Source organism: Centruroides vittatus, unplaced genomic scaffold (assembly GCF_030686945.1).
Source record: "Centruroides vittatus isolate TY-2023 unplaced genomic scaffold, ASM3068694v2 contig_882, whole genome shotgun sequence".
NCBI lineage: Eukaryota > Metazoa > Arthropoda > Arachnida > Scorpiones > Buthidae > Centruroides > Centruroides vittatus.
In genome coordinates, this window is record NW_027122574.1 from 1,001,593 (window position 1) to 1,024,838 (window position 23,246).

The following is a 23,246-nucleotide window of genomic DNA, read 5'->3' on the forward strand; positions in this document are numbered from 1 at the left end:
TCAAAGCAAAAAATCGGTTGAGAGACAGCTCATATCTTGAAAAACTCTTACGTTAGGACACTCAACAAGCGAATATATAGTGGTACCTTGACTTATATCATATTTATTCAGACTCGTTGGTTGATAGGTGAATAGTCATTTTGCAGTAATTTAATGTTATTTTATATTTTGGGAAACTTGGGCAGGGATGACTAGGTTTTTCTAGAACAAAGTACAAATTTCAACCATAAGAAATACTAGAACAGTCATCCAGATTTACAAACTTTTGATTTACAAGAAGCTTTCAGGAACAAGTTACACTCATAAGTTGAGGTTACACTGTATAATGTTGAGACAGAAAACATTATTTCCCAGTTTATTTATTTTGTTTTAATTTTTATAGTTAATTTGCCTTTTTCAAGAATATTAACATCTATGTAAAAAATGAATAGTGAGACTAAATACTAAACAGTGTTTAACTGAATTGTTTGTTAAATGTTTTATCCATAATGTGAAATTGTTTATAAAGAGCAGAAAAAGCAAATGAAATTCTTGATGATTTCCGAATTTTTTTCATCAGCCATCACATAATTGATGTATCATTACAATTCTGAAAATTTCATTGGAATTAAAATCTCTAGTAAGAAAAAGAAATTACTTTTTCTCAATAACTATTTAATATGTTCTCTTTAGAACTTAAAATTGAAATTCGTAAAATCTGTTTTATTTTAGATACGGTTAAGTTATGAATAGTTTTATTTGTTCAACCGGTTTCAGCTGATATTTGAATGAAGATTCTCTCCAAGACTTTCCATTCCATTTTTTTAAATTTACTACTTTCATTCATCCCACTGTCCTAATGGTTTTCTCATTCCATTTTTCTTTTTTATCATCATCATACCATTATCATTCCATCACCAAGTTTTTCCATTTTGCATTTTTTCTGTATTGAATGATTTTTTATTATTATTATTATTAGTATAAGCAGTAAAATTGATTTTGAATAGTTTAATATAATGGGCCAACCAGTGGCCGAGCGGTTCTGTTGCTAAACACTGGGAGTCGCGCCATGCTTGGACGGGCTGGCCACGTGGAATTTTCCAGGTTTTCTCCGCGTTTGTAACATGTGAATAGGGGCCAGTTTCCCTTACAAGACCTCCCAGAAGGCATTTCCCCTTGCGTAACATTGCGCACCAGAGAAGGTAACAGGGAACCATTCTGGTTGTAACTTCCCCTAGGATACACCTTGGCACCTTACTAACCACTTATTAACCTGCGCCGGGTGCTCGCCGACATTAGGATTTCTGATACGACACACAGAGAGAGAATATAATGGAGTTGAAAAGTTTTTAATAAATATGATTAATATATGAAATAATATTCAAAAGCTATAATAAGTGATTTTACAAAGCATGTAATTTCAACAATTTATATAGTATAGTTAAACTTTTAAGTAGCAAATTTTATATCTCGTATATTGTTATTTAGACAGCTTTAAAACTATGTAAATTCTGTGAAAAAAATACCATTTTTTTTGTTATGTTGAAATTCATCTCTGTAAATATGCTTTTAATGTAAAGATTTGATATGATAAGTAGAAAAAATTTATTATTAATAAATAAATGATATTATATATTTAGTATTGAGATTAGAAGATTATGAAATAACAATAAATTGTTTTAATCCAATTTAATAATTAGACTTTGTTTTAAAATAACAGGATGAATGTTTGATAATTAATTTCTGTCTACATTCCTTTGCAAATACAAATATTAATAATAAAATTTCGTAAGAGTTCAATATATGTGCAATTGTCTATATTTGTCTTGAGGTAATTATTCTTACCTTAATATTGTACAAATAATTTTAAACTATTTATTTAATTTGTTTTTAAAATTAATTTGTCACAAAATCATTTTAACATATTAATGTTATCATATTTATTTATAAAAATTATCTTTTATCTTAGTTAAAAGTATCGGATACAGATATTTGAAGAAATTTGAATTGAATACGGCATAGATTTTGATGGTATTTTATGTCTGTATACAGCTCTGTAGCTTTCCTCGTGATAAAAGAATTGAATAATTTTATTAAATTTTTCTTTTCAATTAGTTATGAAATTCAAATTGTAGATACCAATCGTGAAAACTTTTCTAATTTAACAATAGACAAAGCTATATTTTATTAATTTTTTTTTAAAGAAGTTATAAGTATTTCAGAGCACTTGTTGTCATTTATCTTTTTGCTACTGAAATATTTTTCTTGTATATATTTTTAATTAAATCAAGACATTACATTCAAACTTTATTATTTGAATTCTTCAGTTTCGCAAATTACTACCGGGTTTTTTTAGGTTAGTAAAAGCATTCTGATTAAAAAAGAAACGTATACTTTTTCTGAAAAAGAAGCAAGTTTAAAAAGATAAAAATGTATTTTGTGAAATGTAATTAAACATCTTTTGTAGAAAGAAGTTTAATGTATAAAATTTTTCTTACCGTTAGAAATATATAATACAGATAAGCAGAAAAAAAAGAATATGCTACAGACAAGTTTCATTACTTGAAATTAAAAAATGCATAACTTTTCGAATAGTTATTGTTTTCTAATTTAAAAATGTAACAGATGGAGTTTGATTTTAATGCGTAGTAATTAGTTTTTGGAAAAGAATTTGTTAGAAAGGATTAAAATACGATTATTTGTTTTATCATTATATCATATTTAAACTTGATAATCATTTTTCATGAGAAAGTTTTAATTTGAAATCATAATTTAAAACATATATAATCAGTTTCTTGGTTTCTTGCTAAAATTGAAGACATTTGATTCTGAAAACTTTGTTTCTTGTCTCCACTTACCCTATATATCCATGGTATTGCTGCATACTCATTCCCTGTATAGGGGACATCAGATTGGAAAAGATGTTTTGCAGATGGATACCCGCCTGCTGTCGGTCGTTTTTTTCAATCTAGATTTGGGATGTCCAAAGTTACTAAGCTCTGAGTAGGATAAATGATTGCGTTCTTTTCATAGCCAACAAAAGTACTCTCTGGTTTTTATACTGTTTAATTTTAGTGATATAGCAAGAATTGTTTTGTTGGTGAAAACTTAAGGAAAGTAATGATCATTACTTTCCTTAAGTTACAGTTTTACCTACAAAATTTGATACTTCAAATAAAATGAAGTAAATATTAGTAATTAGCTTTCTATTCTGTTGTTCTAATATCTCGATACGAAGTTCAAGCAAATTAATCAAATGGCATATTTTGTTTATGGAATATACTAAAGAATTTTTCTTGTTTCTTTCCATTTTTATTTAAGTTAAAATGATTAATTCTAAAGTTAAAAAATAAATAAATAAATCTGCTTTGTAACCGTTCATTTTATGACTCCTTGCTTTTATGACCGGAATAAATTTTTTACTATGATTTATGAAGTACTGTATTTAAGTGCTATTTATCTGGTGTTAAACAGTTTAAACTGTTTCTCGGAATAGAATTTGGGTGTATGATACTGACTTTATAGGAAATCGGAGTTAAATTTATGACATTTCTCTTAATAATTTTTTCAAGGAATCAATTGGGTTTGAAAAGTTAGTCTAATTTATATATGTGAAAACATTAAAAGCAAATTAAATACAGAAATAATAATTAATTATATATATTAATTAAATTACTAAACTTTATTTAAAAATCTGGCCAAATTTAGAATTTTTTCTCGCTTTTTAAAAAATCTTTTTATATGTATCAGTCTTACCAAATTTTATTTTTATTACATAAAATTAAATTAATCCATAACTTTTTCAGTTTGCTTATTGAAAGACTTCTGTTTAATAAAAAAAAAAAAGCAAGTAATAAATTAAAATTATAAATCCAAATTTAAGAAAAGTTGAATTTTTATTGTTTAAATTTTTTTTATAATCAATAACATTAAGTAGAGCAGGGGACTCCAACCTTTTTGTGTGAAGGATCATGTGAGCTATAAAAAACAAGTCTGAGAGCCAGATATGAAAAAAATAGTCAGATTGAGATTTATTATTTTTGAACAACAATGGACGTAAATTAATGTGAAATTTGCAGCTTCTTTTTTGAAAGAATATCTTCAAAATTGAGAATACGTTTTATGGAACAGAATATTAAAATCTCCTTTAGATATTTGTTGGATGATGATGATCGATAGTTTAATTTTATGTATTTCATTTTCGAAAAGATTTGTTCACAAAGATACATAAAAGCAAAATATAGAATTTTTTTTAAACTATTTTGGAAGAGATCGGTAAGAATTTAACAAACTCTCCTATTTAAATAATAATGATTATTTGAAGCAAGATCTATTAATTTTAATCGGTTTTTCAAAAGTTTGTGTGCTTTGAACTAGTTTAGATGTTTATGATAAAACACATAAGATAAAACCGAGATATGTGGACCAGATAAATGTTTTGGGGCCATATTTGGCCCGCAGGCTACGGGTTGGAGACTCCTGATGTAGATTAATGTGTAAAAAAAAAAAAAATTAATTATAAAACTAAACTAAACTTTTTTGGTTTTTTAATTATTTATTTTTAATTAAAAATAATAATGAATTTTATTATTTAGATTCCTAATCCCAATTGTGCTACTGAATATAAGAAGGGCTATGTAATGAGAAAATGTTGTATTGATCCTAATGGCAAAAGAAGTACGTATTGAATTAAATTTTATAGAATGTGTGTAATTTTCCAACACTATTATCTAATTTATTTTTTAATTTCTGATGAAAGTAAAGAATTACAAAATCTACAAAACCTGCTTAAATTACAAAATTTTACTTGTCTATAAGAGTGAATGATAAATGTCCTTTTTTTTTTGTAATGAAATTGGTTTGGGAAGATTTAGAATAATGTGACCAATTTTTAAAAGTAGTAAATGTGATTTATTGTGAACATATTCATTTTTAACATTATCACCATGTACAGTGACACATTTTCTAAACAATTGATCCATTTTTGCATTCCATTGAAAGAAGGCAATGGAGCAAGAAAGAACCAAAAGTTGTTTTATGCATTGCATGCATAAAAAATCTTTTGGTTCTTTCTTACTCAATTATCATACAGTAGCCAGCTGGAACATTGGCGTCTGATGAAAAATAGGGACTGTTCAACATTTCTAATCTTGAGAATGACCAGAAGTCTGGTACCTGACTTGAACCATGAGGAAGATGCAGAATAAAGTAACGTTCTTTCTTAAGCGTCTTAGCTGTTTCCTTGCTGCAGTATGACCATATGTTATCATGGTGCAAGAAAAAGATTTGTTCTGGCCTTACTTTAAATATGTCTTTAGAGTGTTTCTAATACTTCACTGAATTGATTGATCTTCTCATTGCATACAATCTCCCGATTTTAAAAATTCAATCGCTAATTGTTGCTTTATTCAGGATGAGGAAAAAGATTTTATTTTTAATGTTGTCTGTTGTAGTGCAGTATAATTAAGACTTTGTACATATAGACTAGGTATTCGTGGCTAATAATTGGTGGTGGTCATGTTTCTATTCTTGCACTTTATAGTAGAACTGAATTATCAGTCCATTTTTATAGTTGTTTATATTCCAAAAAACTTAGTTTTTTAAAGAATTAAAAGAATTTTGATTTATCAAAAAATTACATATAAAACCAAAACCCTTTTCTTCAATTATCAAACATCATTATTTTTTTATTTTATTGGTGATCCTAGTAATAATTACATTAATTCCAAAGTATTTCCATCCCTTTGAAAGGTTTGAAAATGCTTGGACATTGATGTAAATATTGCTAGGAACTCCGATGAAGCAAGTTATAGTGAAAAATATATAATTATTAATAGTATTTAGAAACTTAACAGTAGCATTTAGTATTTTGTTTTCAGCATTTTATGAAAGCTTGACTAATATATTGTGAAATAATAAACATTTACATCTAATTTTTTTCTTTATTGAACAAAAACAATTTCAAATATCCTAAATGTAGTTTTAGTTTTAACTCAGTGGCCATTAGTTTTGTTGCTAGTTACAATATTTTTGATGAGAATAATCAGTTCCTTTTGTACTTTGGCACGATGAATTAATTGATAGTTTTGATTTTGAATTTTATACTATTAACAATTTTTTGGGTCATTAATATGTTATTTATTTGTGCCATTCCTTTTAAATGTGCACTTAAGCAACATATCAATAATAAATTGTTCTTTCAAAACTGTGTCCTGAAGTAAAGAAATTTTAGTTTTTGTGGTCAGACTTATAGATATAATTAGTGATATATAAAATTTATACTTACTGTGTGTAACAAGAAAAAAAGGGAAAAAATTAAATTGTAAATCAAAAGTTTTAATCAATCATGTACCTGTTCCAGGTAGGTGATACGACAGATAAATATATTGCAAACGTTTTCGACAGATATGACAGATAAATATATCGCGAACTTATTTACATTGGTTCCACCAAACGCTCCTTGGGAGTTAGAATATATGAGCACACTGCAGACATTTGGCATGGGAGGAACACTACGGCTCTTGCTGTTTACGCGACTGACCCTGACATCGAGGCCACTTTCAAGCAAGCAAGGATCATCATCACTTCACCTCTCCCTGAGCACCTGAGATGGTTGGATGCTATTTCCATTTATAAAACTAGCCGCACCTCCACCTACATAAATTACAAAAGGAGATGAATTTGTCCATCGCCTGGCAGGCCCTCTTGGACACCAATCTTTAATCACCGGCTACCCACAGGAAATGCACATGTCCAACACAACGTTCTTGCACGAGACATGGATTTGATTCTAATTTTAAATATTCATGTTTTATTTTGTTCTACGTTCCGTCTCTTGTTTTTTTGTATCTCCTGAGGAAGAACTATTATTGTTTGAAAACATTTGCGATATATTTATCTGTCGTATCACCCACACCGGTAACAGGTTCCAGGTATGTGATTGATTTCATCCTGGTGTTCTTTGTGTGTAGAAGTTTACCAAAAGTTTTAAATTAAAAAAAACTAAGCTTGTAGTTTTTGAAAATATTAGTTATTTATAGTTAATGAATGTATCATCATCAATTGGCTTTATATGTTTTGCAGGCTTATTGCCACCTTCCCCCTATCTCTCTTTTTAAAATGTAAAATACTATTACTACAGTTTTGAGTTAAATTAATGTAATTGTTCTTGCCCTTGCCAGTTTTTTTTTAATTTCATCTTTTCATCATAGAGGAAATCTTCCTACTTGGTATTTCTGTAAGTTTTGGTTAATGTGTATCTATCAGTGTAAGTTATATGTCCAAACCATCCAAATTTTCTTAATTGTTTGCATTATACTGCATCAAAAATTGCACTTTCAATAATACAAATAATTTCATATCTGTATTTATAACAGAAATTCAGTATGTACATTTGAATTTGTATTGTTCTAATGCATTAATTTTTGAATAAAATTAATAAGCTCTACACTGATGGTTTTGTTCTACATTTAGAATGTATTTTTCTTTCTTGAAGGCCATTATTAAAAATGACCTGAAAACGTTAACTAAATTTTCGGTCTTTCCAAACGTCAAATACTTTGATTGTTCAATTTTACATAAATATTTCCATGGCTTCATTCATTCTAATTGCATGTACCCTTAGAGAGTTCCACTACACATTACTCGTAATCAAACTTTTTTTTTTTACCCTATCCTTTAGGCTGGTCATTTATTTGAGATCCTTTTTCTATTGGTCTATTCAGAATATGGGTTTAATGGAACAATCTTTCCACTAAACCCATAAGTAAATGGTTACTTTATAATTTGTAATTTTAGTAACCATTTGCAAACAAAAACAATTTCAGTTAGTTATATTAAAATGTTAGTTGTATTTAAGTATATACATTTAAGTATATCAGCTTTAATCCTTTGTTACAAGCATTATTTATGGGGAAGGAAATCAATTGTCTTGGGATATTTCCATTTGTATGTGAAATAAATAAATAACTAAATAAACTTATACTGCATTTAAAGGTATTAATGTGAAGTTGTTTGAATTATGTTAGAACTATTAAACTTTTCTTTTAATTTACCATTGCGTAGGATTCTCCATTTGACTGTTGTTTTAAAATTTTTTGGCCAACAAAATGGCCAAAGTTTTTAGTTTCTTAGCAGTTCATTTTCAAATACTTGTAGTTTATTCTCTAATGGTTTGGATAGGGATCAGGTTTCATATCCATAGATAGTAGTTGATCTTACTGGTTTGTATAGTTTTATCTATCATTTTGTATATGTAATTATTAAATGTTAAAATATTTTATCATTAGTTATTATTCTTTTCAATTAATTAATTTTTTATTTTTATAGCTAAATAAATATTCATTTGTGTTTAATAATAATAATACAACCATCTATTAAAGTATCATATTATCAACTGACTCAATTATAAGTAAACTTATTTATTTAAATCATATTTATTGAGTTGTTCTATAGAATAATAATAATAGTATAATATGTATACCAAAATTTACATCAAAAATTTTAAAAATCACTTTGGCTCATCATCTGAAGAATTTTTAGGCTTTACCAGTCAGTCTTGAGTTAATTGTAATAAAATTTTATAAGTTCAAATAGTATTAACATTCTATGGATTGCTTTCATAATTAAGCTTTAATTGTAATTTTGAGTGCTAAATTCTCCTTTATATTAGCTTAAAATTGAAATGGTGTTTACCATATTTTTTATGCAGAGTATTATTTTAAATTTGATTTATTTGATGATTGATTTAATTCAAATTGGAATTTTGTATCTAAATTGAACAATATTAACTCTCTCTATAAATTATTTGTCATAAACTTTGTGCTAAGTTGTTTTCATAAAAATTTTTGTTTATATAATTGACTTCAACAGTATTTTATATTTCACAGCTCCTCTTGGGAAAAGAGGTTGGAAAATGTTTTATGCTACATTGCGAGATTTAGTTTTGTATTTACATAAGGTAATAGTAATAATAATTCTTTTTATCATAGTTATTTCTTGATGTTGAGAATTAATTTGAGTAATGATTTAGGATGAAAATGGATTTAGGAAAAATCAACTGTATGACAGTTTGTACAATTCTATACGAATTCATCATGCTTTGGCCACTAAAGCATCTGATTATACGAAGAAGCAACATGTATTTCGTTTGCAGACTGCTGATCAAGCAGAATATTTATTTCAGACGAGGTTGGTATATTTTCTCACTATAAGATCAGCATCATGTAAATTCTATTAAAATATAATTATACATAATTCTGTCAATAATAAATAATAATCATAAATATATATATAATAAGGCACTTAGAAATCTAAATTGTCAGTTTGTTTTAAAGCTATCTTAAGTTAATTAAACAATGAAATTTGATCTAAGGGTAGAAGTTAAGTCACCATTTCGCATTAAGATTAATAACTAAATTAAATTTCAAAATTAATTACAATGTTAAATTAAATTTCAAAATTAATTCTAATTGTTAGCTTGGCAATTTTCTGGCAATTTAGAGTTTCGATTGTAGAGTTTGGGCTTAGCTTATATTGTATATTTACAAATCAGATACTTTACTCTTAATGTATCTGATTTTAAATTTTAAAATTTTTCTGAAGTAATTTATAGAATTGAATTACTTCAGAAAAGTTTTTTAAATTTAATTTAGTATATAACTGAATTTGTACAATTTTTTGTATATTAATTTTTTCATGAATTTAATTTAAAAAGTTTGTAAAATATTGTTTAAAGTGAACTGAATTAACTGATAGATTATATAATAATTGTCTTCAAATTATTAACATCAATGACATAACCATTTAAGGTCTGATTGAATTTATGATGGGCACGAAAATGGAGCCCACTGAGTGCCCAATGGATAGGAAGAGTTTAAAAAAAACAAATATGTTGTAAATTAAATATGTTTGCAGAACCTGATCACTTATTCAAGCAGTGTTATATGAAACTTTGTTATATAAAATAAGCAAAGGTTAAAAATTTTTGAATTGTTTTATTAAAACAATTACAAAGAGGAATTTGTTATGATTTTCAGAACATAATTTGTAATCTTCAATTGTTTCTTTAGAACAGTGGTAGTCAACCTGGTCCCTACTGCCTACTAGTGGGCAGTTTGGGTTTTTGTAGTGGTCGGTAGAGGTTTTGTCCGACGACAAAGCTACTTTCTGTTATCACAGCGCATCTATGAACCACTGACGGTTGTACTGTAATAGTGGCCATCACTCAAGTTGAGTTCGTTTCGGTGGTGGGGTTGTGTTGCCAGATTTAGCAACTTTTTTTCATTTTGACGTAAAAAAAAAAAAACACTTGGCACACTGGCAAAAAAAATTTCTGTGTATTATAAACGTATACAAAATATAAATAAAAAGATAAATTTAACTACATATTTTTACTAAACCACCACCCAAAAATTACAAGTACTTTGCAGTTGCACTAAATTATCTTACTGCGAAATCAGTGGGCGGTTAGAAAATTTTACTACCAACAAAGATACAAAAGTGGGCAGTAGGTATAAAAAGGTTGACTATCCCTGCTTTAGAGTAACTAGTCATTGCAGTTAATTTATAAATACCCACTGTTAAAAGTGTATTTGTTTGTAACAGTCTGAGAAAAACATGAACATTTTTGACCCATTTATTGGGCCATCTTTAGTCTCACATTTATTTACACTCATTTTCCAATTTAGTGGGATGGATTTACTGTGGTTGGCGAAGGTAGTAATGCATGTGCAGAAAGTCATTGTATTGTTCTTAATAGTGCATTTCTAGTTGTTAAACTTAGAAAAGTGTTGATTTTTTTTTTAGATTATTGCCCTTTTTATAATTTTTATAGCTAAGCAACATACGAGGTCTGTTCAAAAAATACACGGACTGATGTCATAAAACAAAATGTACTTCATGTAGAAGTTACATGTCTGGGTTCCCTTCAAAGTACTCTCCTTCCCAATGCACACACTTATCCCAACGGTGTTTCCACTTGTTGAAACAGTCCTGGTACGCTTCTTTTGTAATGTCCTTCAACGCCTTCGTCACATTTGCCTTAATCTCGGTAATCGTCTCAAATCTTCTTCCTTTCAAGGGCCTTTTGAGTTTGGGAACAAGAAAAGTCACAAGGAGCAAGATCAGGTAAGTGAGGGTGGGGGGAAGAACAGTGATTGAGTGTTTGGCCAAAAACTCACGAGTTCTGAGGGCCGAATGGGCTGGAGCATTGTCGTGATGGAGGAACCAGTTGCCACTCCTTCACATTTTTGGCCTTTTGCGACGAATGGCATCCCTCAGACGTTTCAGAACTTCAATGTAGTAAGTCTGGTTCACTGTGGAGACTTAGGGAGGTACTCGTGGTGAACAACACTCTTAACATCAAAGAAAGCTGTCGGCATCACATTGACATTGGATCGAACTTGGCGAACTTTTTTGAGTCTGGGAACGTTTCACCCACCCACTGGGACGATTGGACCTTCGTTTCAATGTCACTGGGACGATTAGACCTTCGTTTCCAAGTTTAACACAAATTTCACAGCAAGTCGTTGCTCCTTCATGTCATTCATTCTGAAATCCGACAAACGAAAAAATCGCACTTTACTAAAAACCACGTAGCTAATCAACAAATAAAGATATCTGTAATCGGGAAATGGCTTTATCACCAGGAGATCTGTACAAACCTAGCGACACCACTCAGATTCCCCTGGAACCAACTGGAGCTGCGCAATTTAAACAGTTCGCGTATTTTTTGAACAGACCTCGTAATTAATGTACAATTAATTACTGTAACCATGCTTTTTATTTAAAAAGATATTGTGTAGTTTTTAAATGAGTAATACACATTTTACATAAACTGGGACAAACATTTGTTTCCTGAAATTGTTATTCACTGTCAAAGGTGTATTGTTCACTTTATCTGTAAGAGGAGGATGAATAAATTATTTATTATTATAAGAAAATCGCTGTTATATTTCTTGAGCATTCAAAACTTTTTAAGTAAACATTTTCAAAGCTCTTTTAGTGCTTATTTTCAGACACTGAACAATCCAAATAAATTATTTTTGGCTTTTTAAGAAGTATAAAATTTACTGCAGTAATTTGAATATTGACGATCTTAAAAATGTCCAACTTTAAATTCATTTTTTCCAAAAATCAAAATATTATTTATCTTGTTCATAGCTTGTATAAATCCTTTAAAATTCAAACTAATATTTTCAATTTCCTTGCCTAACTGCCTATTTTTAAGCAGAATTAAGTCAGAGAATGTTTGCTGCTTGTTTTTCTTATTATTTCTGATTTGCAACTTTCAAATATTTAAAATACAAAAGGAATGTTTTAAAAATAGTTATTATTATTTGATTTTGTGTTGTAAAGATTTAAGAGTTTAATAAAATTATGTTTTCAACGTTTTACTCTATGTAATGTGTTGTCGAAAGAACAAAGTCCTAAATACATAGAATAAACATTTTAAAAAATTTTATACTTTTAAATATAGGAAAGTGAAGCTTTTAAAAATTTTCTTGATTATAAATGTATTGTATTTTTATTTCCAGTGATTCTAAGGAATTGCAGAGTTGGATAGATACGATAAATTTTGTTGCCGCTAGTCTGTCTGCTCCTCCTCTAGCCTGCGGTGTAGGATCTCAAAAAAAATTCCAGAGGCCACTGTTACCAGTCAGCCACACAAAACTAAACTTTGTAAGTTTGACATATATTTTTTTAATACTGGAATAAATAGTTAATATATATATGATAGATTAAAAACGATTTTTGGAAATTTAATACATATAGTTTTTAAAATTGTTACTATTTGTAGCAGAAAATTATGTTCGTGCATTATTAAGGGATCGGGCTAATTTCAATATTATATACCAGACGTGGGCAAATGTATCTCCGAGAGCCGCATGCGGTTCTTTTTGAGTTACGTGCGGCTCCTGCCGAAAGTGTTAATTTCTGTTTTTTTATTATTATTTTTACAATTTTATTTTTATAATTTTGTGAAAATATGTTTATTAAAAAAATTCAATATTTGTTTTATATTATATTTATATTAATAAATATATATTATATAATAAAATCGCGCTATCATACTATTCGCCACGACAGTACAGAACTGCGGCTCCCATGCATTTTGCAAAACCTACATTTCGGCTCCCACTGAATTCTTGCTTGCCCACCGCTGTTATATACATTGTAATTTTTAATAGTAATCAACATCATGATGATGATGATGATAAAATAATAGATTGACATGGGCCAAAATGGGATTTTTTTTAAAATTTATTAATTTTATATTACTGAGGTTTGGTTAAATATTTTTCTCAATTGTATTCTTAGCCATTTATCCTTGAAAACAGACACTAAAAGTCAAATATGAATGTGTAATAGTATAATTTGCAGAAAACATACAATTAATTTATTTGCCATATATATATATTTATAATTTTACAGATGATACACTGGTGCTTTCACTTCGGCTATATTATTATTTGATTAGATACCGATTTGAATTTTCTTTGTATTTTCTTTTACATGTTTTACAATTACATTTTGCATGAATTTAACACACTTAATTGTAACTACTTGAAATTAAGGTTTAAAATTTTTTAGTGATAAAGGATTTGTTTAAAAGGGAATAGAGAGATTTATAAAATTAAAATTCAGTTTATCTTTCCGTAATTTAAGTCAATTCAATATATATTTACACTAGAAAAACAAAAAAAAAAAAATTTGTTAAATCTGCAATTGACTTACAAATTTGTCTTCTGCAGTATTTTTTGTATTTTTACTTGAGAAAATATAATCTGAAATTTTAAAAACTTTTAGAAAAACTATTTAATAAATGATATTGCACTTTGATTTATTCTAAATACAAAAGCATAGATCAATCATCATCTCTAGAAAATATTAGACAAATGATAGAAAAGATCTCTTAATTACAAAAGAGATAAGTAAAATAGTTACCCCTATTAAATAATATCTGTACTCAAAATATTTTGAATATACTGTAATTAGCATTAAATATCATATTTCAGATACAAATTTTGTTAACAATGTTTATCTTCTATTATAACAACAACAACAACAACAACAACTCTCCTGTGGTCACCACCTGGTCGTGGTGGGAGAGCCCAGTAATTTTACTGATCCATAGGGCAATGCAGGCTGGAGCACAAGCTCCTGGTAGGGACACCCATGCCAGTAAGGTCTATGGGGAGAAATGAAGCTAAGAGTGACCACACACCCACATTCTGTGGAGATATATATCATGGTAGTAACCAGATCTAAATGTGATACCGGCTCGGACGTCGCCCGGGTTAACAAGGTCCGCGTCCGTGGGTTAGGCAGAGGCTCACGTTCGAAAAATAGGCCACAGTCTCCCCTGGTTACCGGTGGCGAAAGCAGCACCGGCCCAAGCATGGCTACTGCAATGCCCTCAACAGATGTGAGGAACCAACCCAGCCTTGGTGTTTCTGTGGCAATGCATCCACAGACCACAAAGGCTGGAAAACCACGCCAACGGATGAAATGGACAGTAGAAATGAACGAGTTTATCATCCGTAATTATTACATTATCACAAAACTCGAAACAAACATGACAGCATGCAGACAACAACTACACCATAAATTCACACAACAATATTCTCACCTCACTGTTACCGAACAAAGGGTTGTTGATCAAAAAAGAACAATTATACACAACAACCTTATTCCACAAACAACACTTGAACTTATCAAACAACAGGTTGCTGATCAAATACATCAACAGACAGAAACATCTAACATTAATGAAGATCATGTAACCTGTCAGGATAATCCAGCAACAAGCATTGATAATAACACACATACAACAATTACCACTAATGATACTACAGACACTTCCTCATCCATCACTGATAACATAGACTTGGATTTAGTTAATACGCTCTCACTTATATTTTAGGAAACACTCACTAAATATACAGGTACATATCCCACACAACGACCACGAATACCAAAAATCAACACGTCAAAGGAAGTAGGAAAAACACTAAATTATGTAAACACTCACTTACTACCACACTACATTCATTCAATTTCTACACTCTCAGACATTCATACATTAGTTTATGCTGGGGCAGTCACAGTAGTGACACAACATGGACTGAAAGTACAATCACAGACAAATACACAGAAAACACAATTCTATCACAAGCCTGCCTGGCAGAGAAGAATAGAAACACAAATAAATGACATTAGACAGCAATTAGGCAGGCTAACACAATACACTAAAAACAACATAACACCCAAATTAAGGAAACAGCTCAAAAACATTTTCAAGAAAATAAAAACACACACAAAACACGAACATCACAACACACGCATTACAGAATACATTGATACACTAAAACAAAAACTTGCTGCCAAAGCACGTAGACTCAAACGATACAAAACATGTACACTACGAAAACAACAAAATAAATTATTTACAAACAATGAAAAACTCTTTTACAGACAAATTAATAACAAAGCAAACACTGATACACAGCACAGTGGCACACCAACAGAAGAAGAACTCACAACATATTGGTCTTCTCTTTGGTCCAGTGCTGTCACGCACAATGCTGAAGCAGGCTGGATCGAGGAGGAGAACAGAAACTTGCACAACATACCAACTATGCCCTGTGTTGAAATAAACATACATGATTTCCAATACACTGTTAACAGAACACACAACTGGAAGACACCTGGTGTAGACAACATTCACAATTTCTGGTACAAAAAGTTTACATCACTGCACCAGGAACTAGCTAAACACCTAACACACATCATCATCAATCCACAAGACATGCCAAATTTTCTTACTCAGGGCATCACCTACATGAAACCTAAAAACAACAATACCACAGACCCCACACAATACAGACCAATTACATGTCTTCCAACACTCTACAAATTATTGACATCCTGTATTGCAAACAAAATATACAAACATGTTGAAGAACACGACATTCTAACAGAACAACAAAAAGGTTGCCGTAGAAATCACAAGGGATGCAAAGAACAGTTACTCATAGATTCAGTCATTCTACGGCAAGCACACAAACAACACAGAAACATACACATGGCATATATAGACTACAGAAAAGCATTCGACAGTGTTCCACACAGTTGGCTGCTACATATTCTACACATGTACAAAATACATCCATCACTCATTACATTCTTTCAAAACGCTATGCAGCACTGGAGAACAACACTACATCTCAGGGTTCATAACACTTCCATACAAACAAACCAAATCTTTATTAGGCGAGGAATTTTTCAAGGAAATTCCTTGAGTCCTCTCTGGTTCTGCCTAGCCTTGAATCCATTATCCAACATGTTAAACAACACACAATATGGCTACAATATCAGGCATGAAAAAACAACACAGTATACACTGTCACATCTCATGTACATGGATGACATAAAACTTTATGCATCCACACAAAAACAACTTCATCAACTCCTACAAATCACACATTCATACACCAAGGACATACAAATGGAATTTGGCCTAGATAAATGCAAAACACTTCACATAGAAAAAGGAATCCTGAAGAAAGAAGATTTTGCACTTGGAAATGGAGACGTTATTGAATCCATGGAAGAGGGCGAGTTCTACAAGTATTTAGGATTCCAACAGGCCAAACTAACAGAACATGCACAAATAAAGCAAAGATTAATTAAAGAATACCAAAGTAGGTTAAATGCTATTCTCAGAACACAGTTAAATGCAAAACACACAGTTAAAGTAATAAACACATATGTCATCCCAGTACTCACATATTCTTTTGGAGTTATACATTGGACTCACACAGATCTCGAGCAACTCCAAAGGAAAACAAGAACTACACTTACTAAGCATAAACAACATCATCCTAAATCTGCCACAGAAAGATTAACCCTTCCACGTAAAGATGGCGGACGTGGCCTGATTGACATAGTTAACTTTCACTACAAACAAATACAGTCACTGCGAGAGTTTTTCTACAAAAAACAAGAAACATCACAATTACATAAAGCAGTAACTCTAGCAGACTCGAATAACACACCATTAAACTTACACTCACATCATATGGACACAACACAACATATAAAAAGCATAGACACCATTAAGCAATCGTGGGCTCGAAAGGCACTCCATGGCAGGCATCCTTACGATCTGGCCCATGATTTTGTTGACAAAACTGCGTCAAACAGCTGGTTAGCTCGGGGATGCCTCTTTGGGGAGACGGAAGGATTCATGATTGCCATACAGGATCAGGTCATAAATACTAAAAACTACAGAAAACACATACTCAAAGATGCAACACTCACAAATGACACATGCAGAAAATGTCACATCATGCCAGAAACTATACAACACATCACCTCTGGTTGCAAGCTCTTGGCACAAACAGATTATTTACACAGACATAATCAAGTAGCAAATATAATACACCAAGAGCTTGCAAGGAAACACAAATTAGTAGACATCCACGAACCATATTACAAATACATTCCACAGACAGTATTGGAAAACAACACGCACAAAATGTACTACAACAGAGCCATAATCACAGATAAAACAATTTACCACAACAGACCAGACATCACACTCATTGACAAACACAATAAAATCACATACATTATAGACATAGCCATTCCAAACACTCACAATATACAAAACGCATGCACTGAAAAAATTTGCAAGTACACAGAACTCGCCCAGGAAATAAGGCATCTGTGGAGGATGGATAGGGTGCTTATTGTACCTGTTGTTCTCTCCTCTACAGGTGTCATACCACACACACTACACAAAAGCCTGGGCACATTACAATTGAATAGAAACACATACATCACACTACAGAAGGCCACTATATTGAATACATGTCATATTGTGAGAAAATTCCTGAATACAGACACACACACTGATACACTTCTTTAATTTCTGTTTTGGTTACTATGCCTTGACTTTGGTCCGGCATAGTACACAGCCACCGGTGTTAACCCAGTATATCTCACTTAACCCAACATAATAATAATAATAATAATAATAACATAAAGCATTGGACACTTTTTCAAGCATGGCAGTCTGTGCAAGTTAATGTATTTGGTTAAGAAAAAAAATATACTTTTTCAACAGTTTGATTGAAAAATTTGTAATTTGGTTCATAACTGGCAAAATTAATATATGAAATTTTGTTTTTCAATTAAGTTAATTTTTTTTAAAAAATAGCAGTATAAAATCGTGGCCGACGTCGTTTAACATTTAATAAATGTAAAAATACAGAGCATTCACAAAGATAAAATCTTTGTCGTTGCCTTTTCCTTTCGTCGTTGCACACCATCGGAAGTCCATCGAAAATTACAAAAATTACGGAGACGACCTTTCTTTATAGGCTACTGCCTCGGCAACAAACGTGCAAAAATGGTAAAACGTCTTCCGGTGTTTTGCCACCGATGTGCAACGACGAAACGAAAAGGCAAAAATGCCGAAATATGCCGAAATTAAAAAATTTCAGCATATTTTGAACTTTACACAATCAAATACATTTGCATTTTAAATAATCTAATCTTAACAACACTGGATGTTACGTGAAATAAATTAGCATACCAAAATAATACATATAAAAAGAAAATGCTTTGATAAATATGGAGAAAGTATGTCAAGGAGGAAACAAACAATTCACCTATGTGATAAAACAACCTCTCAGAGATTGAGTAGTGTCTGGGCCATTTAGTTTTTGAAAGCAAGCAATGTATTAAAAAATCAAGTGTTAAAAACAATATTTTTTAAATAATAAAATTTGAAAAACTAAAGGTTCCTTTTTCTTAAATTAGTATTACAGATTATTTATTTCATTGATCTTTTATTAATAAATGTTTTTGAGATTTAGACAAAATAGTCCCATTAGCATCCTGTGATGATAAACTTGGAATAAAATTTATGACATCATGAACGTTAAACATTACTTTTATTTATTTTTTTTTACCTGTATGTCTGAATAAATCATAATCATGGAAACACAATATAAACCTTGATCCAAACAAAGCATTATCTATGCTCAATAATAATAATCACAACAGTAAATCCTTGTTGGAAGTAAATAAGAACCTTCTGTAATCAGAAGAATAAAAGTAACATATATACCTGTTGAGAAAATTTTAAGCGCTAAATGGTGGTGTCTGTCACGGATTTGTAGTTTTTAATGGAAATAAGACTTTTTTGAATTTTGCAGAATACAGAGCAATCTTTCAGACTAAACATTTTGCATCCATGTTACATCACCACTTAAACTAGACTTTAATTGAATATTTGCAGAGAGAACAGCTACAAGATCAAGAAGACAACATCGCCCGATTGGAAAAGGAATTAGAAGAGCATTTGTCGCGCGCACCGGATCGCGGTGCCAAATCCAGACACGTGCACGAATTTGCCGAGAAGGAAGCGTACCTGCAATATGAGGTGATATAGGTCGATGAATTTTTTGTAAATCCCCGGATTTTACGCCATTTCCTAAGGTTTTTTTTTTCCTGTTTTCCTTTCGTTGCAGTTGAAAAGGTACAGGACCTACGCCTTCCTGCAGCGATCGAAATTGGCGCAATATCCGGAGTTGGAGCCTCCCCTGGTGGAGACGTCCATAGGAGAAGTAGACGAACCGGTGGAGAAGAACGAGCGAACTCTGCCTAACAGCTACGACCATCCGCCCTCGATCCTCCCCGACTTGACCCACGAGGTCAAGAGGAGTCTGTCGGACCGATTCAGCTACCGGGCGGCAATTTACAAGAACAGTACCGGCGAGGGTTGCGTGTAGCGCACGTCGCCTCCGTCGCGCGGTTCCGCGCGCGATCGTCGACGGTTTAATAAATTACACTATGCTCATCTAGTTATAAAAACACAAACAGAAAACTGAACTCCGGCGAATGTGTTTCGCCGTTTCGTGCGGCCCCAGCCGATCGTAAAGTGCCAATAAGTAGAAATATAAAATTTCCACGCGACCTGTTTGGTCGTTCCGTTTCGGTTTCCCGCGCCATGTTTATCAGGCTGGCGATAGGGAGCGCGCCACGCAACGATGCTGTGGCGAAAGGAAGACGAAAGGATTTCTGTGCAAAATTTACTAAACATATCTGGACGTATGCGGGAGTCGAGGTCGGCCCGACGGCTGGTCGAAATTTTTTTTGTAAAAAAGTAGTTTAGCGCGTTCCATTTTATACTCGGAAATAAAACGGGGCGTCACGTTTTTCGCTCCGTGCGCGCCCACTCCACCGGGATATTCCCGGTTCTGTGCGAGACTTTACGCAGTTTCTGCAGCTATAAGCGGCGTCCGAAAGCGTTATATCGACGTATTTATAAAAACAAACAAACAAAACGGCGGAATTTTTTAAGTTCAACGTCGCGCCACCGCTTCGCGATCGTCTTCTCGTTTTCTATTATTTGTCGTACTTATGCAATGGTACTCCGTACCGACCGAAACGACACGCGGGTCGGGATTGATGCAATATCGGGGTGCGAGTATGCAAGAGAAGTAAATACAAAATTTGGCCACCCGGAAAAGCGTTAAAACCGGGTTTAATTCCGCGACGTCGCTCCCTCTCCGCAACTACTTTTCTTAAACCGATTTTACTCTCGAATTGTGGGGAGAAATGCGCGTTCCCCCCACACACCACTCTGTTCTTCCTTTCAATTTCTTTTCTATTTATTTATGTTATTTTTTAAAAAAGATATTCAGCCACACAAAACGTCGACTCGAACATAGTGTGACGTCTGTTCAATTCGAATTGGGTTGGCGGCATTGGACCGCATTTCTTAGTGTACATAAAAAGTGCCAATACATAAAATATAAAAATAAATTTATTTTACAGAATGTATCATACATAAAAACGGAGAAAATTTATATTAAAAATCTGCCAATATGCCGTCATGGACGAAAAATTATTAAACAGATTTAGATTACTGTATGTTTATATACCATAGTACGAACGTATACATAAATAAAATATAAACATATATATAAATAAATATATATATATATATATAAATATATATAAACTGCCGGTATACTCAGTGTTTATGTATACTAGCGGTAGAAAGCGGGAAAGGGCCAAATTAATTTAATTTATAACGCGTAATCTCGCCGTAAACTAGCCGCTAGAAGTATTGTTTGGGGTCAAAATTGCGAGAAAAAATCGTGTCGACCTACCTTACTTTCGTTTTATTTCTTCCTCATTTTTTATGTCCACCGGTGCGAAAATGCTTTGTAGATAATTGCCTGTAATGAGTCGTCTTAGATTTTTATAGTCGATACTCTAGCTTAATTTTGTGAAAAGATAAAAAAAAGAATAAAAAAAAAATCAAGTAAATGTTTGTCTGTCGTACTTCCGGATAAACAAACATCCTTCAAACATACAATGGAAAATATAGCGTTAATAATAGTTATAAAGGATCCCACTCTTATCAACGATTAGATTACAGAAGTTTGTTGAATTACAGTACAGTAGAGCATCGATTATCCGACTTAATTGGGGACAGGTTGGTCGGATAACCGAAAAGTGTGGGAAAAAAAAATACATTATTAGTGTAGTGTATTAGGCCTAGTTTAAATACTAGCCTCCCTTTCATGATCGAGCTAGTGCTGCCAGCTAAAACATGCAAAAATTTAACAAAAATAATAATAATAAAGTAGCCAAGACATAACTAAATATTGTAGCACCACATCACTAGCGGACATTTGAATTTGCCGACTAGAACTCGGTCGGATAATCGATGCTCTACTGTATTTTGATTCTTCCTATGACACGAAATAATTACACAGCATGTAATTTATTTCACGAAATGAAAGTACTGGGCGATCCGAATTCGAATATAGCTACTCCCCTCATTTTCAATACTATATAAGTTTGTTCTGTGTTCCAGTGTTACTTGTCCGTCGCCGCTGTAGGGATTTAGTTTCGAGTCCTGGCAGAGAACTCCAAGAACCTTTCATAGGTGGTTTGTTCCAAATATTTCGGATACCGGCCAACCCCGTGAGTATGAAGGGAAAGAGGTCCTCTTAGTAGGCAGGGGACAAGGTTTTAAATGTAATGATTCCTTAATTTTTTCTGAGTGAACTTCGGGTTGATTTCAATACAGCGAGCTCGTACGATTTTTCATACTATCTAATTTTTTGCATGTATTTTCTGTAAAATTGTTAACTTTAATACATAAAAGGTTGAGTCTGGTGGTATGATCTACAAGCTAATTCACGAACTCTGTATCTAACGTGAATTGAAATCATTGAGATATCGAAATGGTTAGGTTGGATATGGTAGCACTGTACAACAGATAACTGCCAACGGAGTGCCTCTCGGGAGGACTTTGAGAAACTAGGTGTTAGAAATGAAAAGCCTCCGATGGTCAGGCATGAACCCACAACCAGTGTTGAGTAGTTTTATCCGCTCGGGCACCGAGTCTCGTTAACGAAATGAAAATATCGATTTATTAACGTTATAAGAAAACCAATTGGCGTAATCGATATTCCTATACGTTGAAAATGGAATTTTTTTTATTATTATAAGCTCTAGTACTTGGGATGATGATGCAATGTTCGGGCCTTATACTCCCGTTTCAAATTATAAATGATATTTCGGTAAAGTGTGCGTTATTTAAGTTCGTTTCATTGATAAAATTCTCAGTCATTTATTATAATGACAAATGAGATCCTCGCTAGAACGGACGGTAGAGCGATACCTTAACAGATAATTGAAATTAGCACTAAACGTTTTTCAGAGATGGCGTTTGCGAATTACCGATCGCTTATTGAAGAACGAAGAGTTAACGTTTGATTTCTGAATATTGGGGAAAGTCAAATGAAAATGGACCAAAGTTTGTCATATTGCACTGATTAGTATTTGTCAGTAAAAGCATACTAAAACTGCAATCCCACTTTAATTTCGGCTTCATGGAAGGCGATTCGTGTCCGTTATGAAGCGCTTTTCTTTGTCTTTTTGAGAGGACCGAAAGTGAAATGGAACGGTGACAAATCGGGACTGCATGGTGGTTGGCTAAACCTTTCTCGTTTGAGCTTTTTGGGTGTCGGGCTGGATTTTGCGACATTAATTCGCATATTGTCGCGGAGAAAGATTATCTCATTTGTCAAAAGATGTGCATTTGAACCTATACTCGGAGATCATTTCTCGATCGTATAGTCACAGCTGACGAAGAAACCAAGCATGAAGTGGAAGACACGCTTCCACTGCCAAAGAAGTTTAAAGTGCGACCGACACCCAATATGATGCCA

At 32.1% G+C, this 23,246-nt stretch overlaps 2 protein-coding genes across 2 annotated transcripts in view; both read left to right on the forward strand.

Moving 5' to 3' along the window:
* The window catches only part of LOC136983413 (PH and SEC7 domain-containing protein-like), a 114,919-nt gene extending 94,005 nt beyond the window's left edge, over positions 1 to 20,914 (forward strand). Inside the window, 6 exon segments of the mRNA XM_067280133.1 lie at positions 4,575 to 4,656; positions 8,868 to 8,938; positions 9,011 to 9,168; positions 12,516 to 12,660; positions 19,292 to 19,435; positions 19,524 to 20,914. Coding sequence (XP_067136234.1) covers positions 4,575 to 4,656; positions 8,868 to 8,938; positions 9,011 to 9,168; positions 12,516 to 12,660; positions 19,292 to 19,435; positions 19,524 to 19,784 — 861 coding nt within the window. The 3' untranslated portion in view covers positions 19,785 to 20,914.
* LOC136983419 (AN1-type zinc finger protein 4-like) overlaps positions 1 to 23,246 on the forward strand; it is a 142,753-nt gene that overhangs the window by 44,797 nt on the left and 74,710 nt on the right. The window lies entirely within an intron of this gene.